At 39.0% G+C, this 3,855-nt stretch overlaps 1 protein-coding gene across 1 annotated transcript in view; it reads left to right on the top strand.

The window, feature by feature from the left end:
* The first annotated feature begins 3,244 nt into the window (after positions 1-3,244).
* kcnd1 (potassium voltage-gated channel, Shal-related subfamily, member 1) overlaps positions 3,245-3,855 on the top strand; it is a 74,338-nt gene continuing 73,727 nt past the window's right edge. Inside the window, exon 1 of the mRNA XM_016440127.1 lies at positions 3,245-3,846. Within this exon, the coding sequence (XP_016295613.1) occupies positions 3,527-3,846 (320 nt within the window). The 5' untranslated portion in view covers positions 3,245-3,526. The remainder of the gene's footprint in view (positions 3,847-3,855) is intronic.

Here is a 3,855-nt window from a genome sequence, read left to right as displayed (position 1 = left end):
AAATTAAAAAGAATAAAAAGAAGAGCATTTATTTAAAATAGAAATATTTTCTAACAATATACACTACCGTTCAGGTCAGTAACAATCAAAGAATCCTGAAAAAGTATCGCAGTTTCCAAAAAAAAAAAAAAAATAGTTGCCAACATTGATAATTCTAATAATAAATCAGGATATTAGAATGATTTCTTAAGGATCATGTGACACTTTAGACTGGAGTAATGGCTGATGGAAATTCAGCATTGCATCACAGAAATAAATTATATTTGAAGGTAAATTAAAATAGAATGCATTATTTTATATTGTAATAACATTTTGCAAGATTACTGTTTTTTTTTCTGTATTTTTGATCAAATAAATGCAGCCTTGATGAGCGTAAGAGACTTCTTTAAAAAACATTACAAGTCTTACTGATCCCAAACTTTCGAGCGGTAGTGTATATAAAGGAATATTTATATAGATGTGTATATACTGTATGTATACAGTATGTATGTATATGTTTACTCATAATAAATTTTTACCTGCTAAATTATTTTAGAGCTTGGCCAAAAAAAAAAAATTTTTTTAAGATTTTGACTTTTCCAAACAAACAAACAAAAATTGTTGCAGAGTGATCTAAAATCTTGATTTTTAGTTGTGTTAGCTTATTTTAATACTTGTTTTATCATAGTTTTAATTATTTTAACTCATCTTAAAGGGGTCATATGACGTTACTAAAAAGAACATTATTTTGTGTATTTGGTGTAATGAAATGTGTTTATGCGGTTTAAGGTTCAAAAAACACATTATTTTCCACATACTGTACATTATTGTTTCTCCTCTATGCCCCGCCTTTCTGAAACGCGTCGATTTTTACAAAGCTCATCGGTCTGAAAAGCGAGTTATGCTCTGATTGGCCAGCTATCCAGTGCGTTGTGATTGGCCGAATACCTCAAGCGTGTGACGGAAATGTTACGCCCCTTACCATATTGTGATGCTGTGTCCCGGAGCGACGAGACAAAATCTATTCACGAACAGCTTGTAACACTCCAAAGAGAAAGAAAAACTTGAAATCGCATCATATGACCCCTTTAAGGCCCTCTTGGGTGTTTACTGAGGCCCCCTAGTGAGCCCGGGCCTCCTGTTTGAGAACCATTGCTTTACATCAAAAGATGTAACACACATTCAATAGAGTGTCCTGTGTCCACACGTTTGACTGATAATCTACTGTATATAATATGATTTTATGATACCAAACAAGCCATTCCCAATATTGTTGAAATGAAATTGGACAATGTTGTATATCATTAATGTAAACCTCCCAAAGCATCTCCCATAGCTTTCCCATCTTCGTCAACGATTTTAATACATTCTCCACCTTTCAGAAGTGTGATGGCACCCCATTGTGCTCGGAAGCAGTTGAGGAAACTGAAATAAGAATGAAATTCTCATGCTGCTCCCACTGCCGAGAGAGGTGGAGCAACATGAAACGATCTGTTGAAAGAGGAGAGGATGCGATGTGTCTGAATGCAGTAAGCTGCAACAAAGGGCACAAGAAGATTGTGCGATCTAGTATTGTCAGGTTGTGTGAAACCTGAGCTATTGCCTCGTTCTCTATGACCCATTGTAGGGCAGGATGCATTTGCAAGAGATATTAAGCTTTAAATGGATGTGTATAAGTGTAGAAAAGAGTGTGTGAGAGAGAAAGAGGGTGGGGAGGTTGAGCAAGCAAATGAGAGTAAAAGAGAGAGAGGCAGTGCACGAATGCAACCGAGCAGCGGAGGAGAGGAGAGAGAGGCAAGGAGTACTAGGCGTTACAGTCGCTCCTTCACAAGCTGCATGCGAGATGCCAGGACTGCTGCAGAGAGATTGCTGTTTCTTTCCTTTTTCTTTCTTTCAACAGCTTTCCCTCACATTGAACTCTTCCTCCTCTCGTCTGTCTCAGAGGTAAGTCTTTAAAGATAAGTCATTACTTATCGTTACTGCTGGCAACTTGCTTGACTTTTTTATGTCGTTTTATTTATGGCTCTCATTGTTTTTGGGAGTCACTTTAGGGATGTGCATTTAAGGAAATTTAGAAGCACCTACATTTGCGTTTACACTCTTGTCTGACGAAAAAAGAAAGAATAAGTTGGTATGTGTTTTGCTCCAGAGCTGCATTAGTGCTAATGTAAACCCAGAATTTACTGTTTGTCTTCTACGTTCATGTTCTTGTGCATGGTGCAGGAGGTGTAGAGTAATGCATTATTGATTTTTGATTGTGGAGCGTGTTGTATGCATTATGTTGGGACTGGGCTGGGTCACCTGTCCTCCGACAGCCGTGTGGTTATGTGATGACACCCTAAAAAGTTTGTGTTGGTTTTAAAATCTGATTCTGGATTAGGGAGGTTCTTCATACTGAGACATTTAGATGCAACAGGAAGTTGCATTAGCTTAGAAGTGGGGAAACACATTATTTGATTGACTTCATACGTTGCTTATTGATTGTTGTGAACCTGAACATTTACTACTTAGCATTTTTCTGATTGCATTGAAAAATTATAGCTCTCTATGCAAAGTATTTTATTATTTATAAAGTAATATAAATAGATATATATTTATAAGCAATTTATGAATGTATTTCCGAGTATCCTATTTTATATATGTAAAATGTAATGGCACATGTATTCTGTGTAGTACAAAGAGCGAATGACTAGTGTGTGAGAGCTCTCGCTAACAGACTGTGAAGTTTGTTTATTTTAACAGTCTCTGACGTAAAACAAGCTGGCGAAAGTAGCTACTGTGTCCCATGTTGCTTTGAGAAGTCATCTAAGGATTTGTTGTGCTGTTTCCTGACAGGAGCATGAAGGAACGGCCATACTTGGAGTCCAGGTGGCTGCGGTTCTGAGATCTCCGTTTGAAAATCTTCTCAGCCTCTTGTGAGATTGAGTAGCCACTTGAAGCTTGAAGAAAGAAAAGAAAAATTAAAGGCAAGAGTCTTGAAATTGCATAAAAAGGAGCGAGAACACCTTCAAACGAAAGAATGGATGGAGTAGAGGAGAAATAGTCTTCTTGCTAACTTCAGAAAGCCTCATCACAGACTAATAAACATTTGAAACGGCACAGCGCAGCAACAAATCAGTATTCTCTGGCAGAGCCTGCAAGAAATGGCCAAGAGGGTTAACCCTTTCAATGGCTGAACTGATTCTTTGAACAGCCACAATCTGCAAACAAAATACTTGAGCTGATGAACTTTAATGGGTCATTTCAGAATCATTTTTGATATATGGAGATGCTGAGATTCAAATGGCTTTGACACTCTGACAGCCCCAAATGTTTGTAGTAGATAATGAAAACATTCGCCTACTTCCATTTACCTCACAGGATTCCTTCCTAGCTTATTAAATGTACAGACAAAGCAAGGAACTAGTCTGAGATCCTCAGCTCGGATGATTAGTTTGGAAAGACTCTTTCTGGTCCAAAAAGGTTCAGAAAAGCTTCTCAGGACTGACTGGTGTTCTCCCCATTGGTGTATTTGATTCATTAGCAACACTTAGCCACCAAATTAAACATGGCTGCCGGAGTGGCAACATGGCTACCATTTGCCAGGGCAGCGGCCGTCGGCTGGCTTCCTCTGGCCAAGAAAATCATGCCCAAACCGCCCGTGGACAAAAAGAGCCGCAATGACGAGATCCTGTTCGTGAATGTGAGCGGGCTCCGCTTCCAGACATGGAAAAACACGTTGGACCGCTATCCCGACACTCTGCTGGGCAGCTCGGAAAAGGAGTTTTTCTACAACGAGGACACTCAGGAGTATTTCTTCGACAGGGACCCGGAGATGTTTCGCCACATTTTGAACTTCTACCGAACCGGTAAGCTTCACTACCCGAGGCAGGAATG

Source organism: Sinocyclocheilus anshuiensis, unplaced genomic scaffold (assembly GCF_001515605.1).
Source record: "Sinocyclocheilus anshuiensis isolate Anshui unplaced genomic scaffold, SAMN03320099.WGS_v1.1 scaffold71, whole genome shotgun sequence".
NCBI lineage: Eukaryota > Metazoa > Chordata > Actinopteri > Cypriniformes > Cyprinidae > Sinocyclocheilus > Sinocyclocheilus anshuiensis.
Note: the sequence above shows the minus strand (reverse complement) of the source record. Positions and strands in the feature narration are given on the sequence as shown.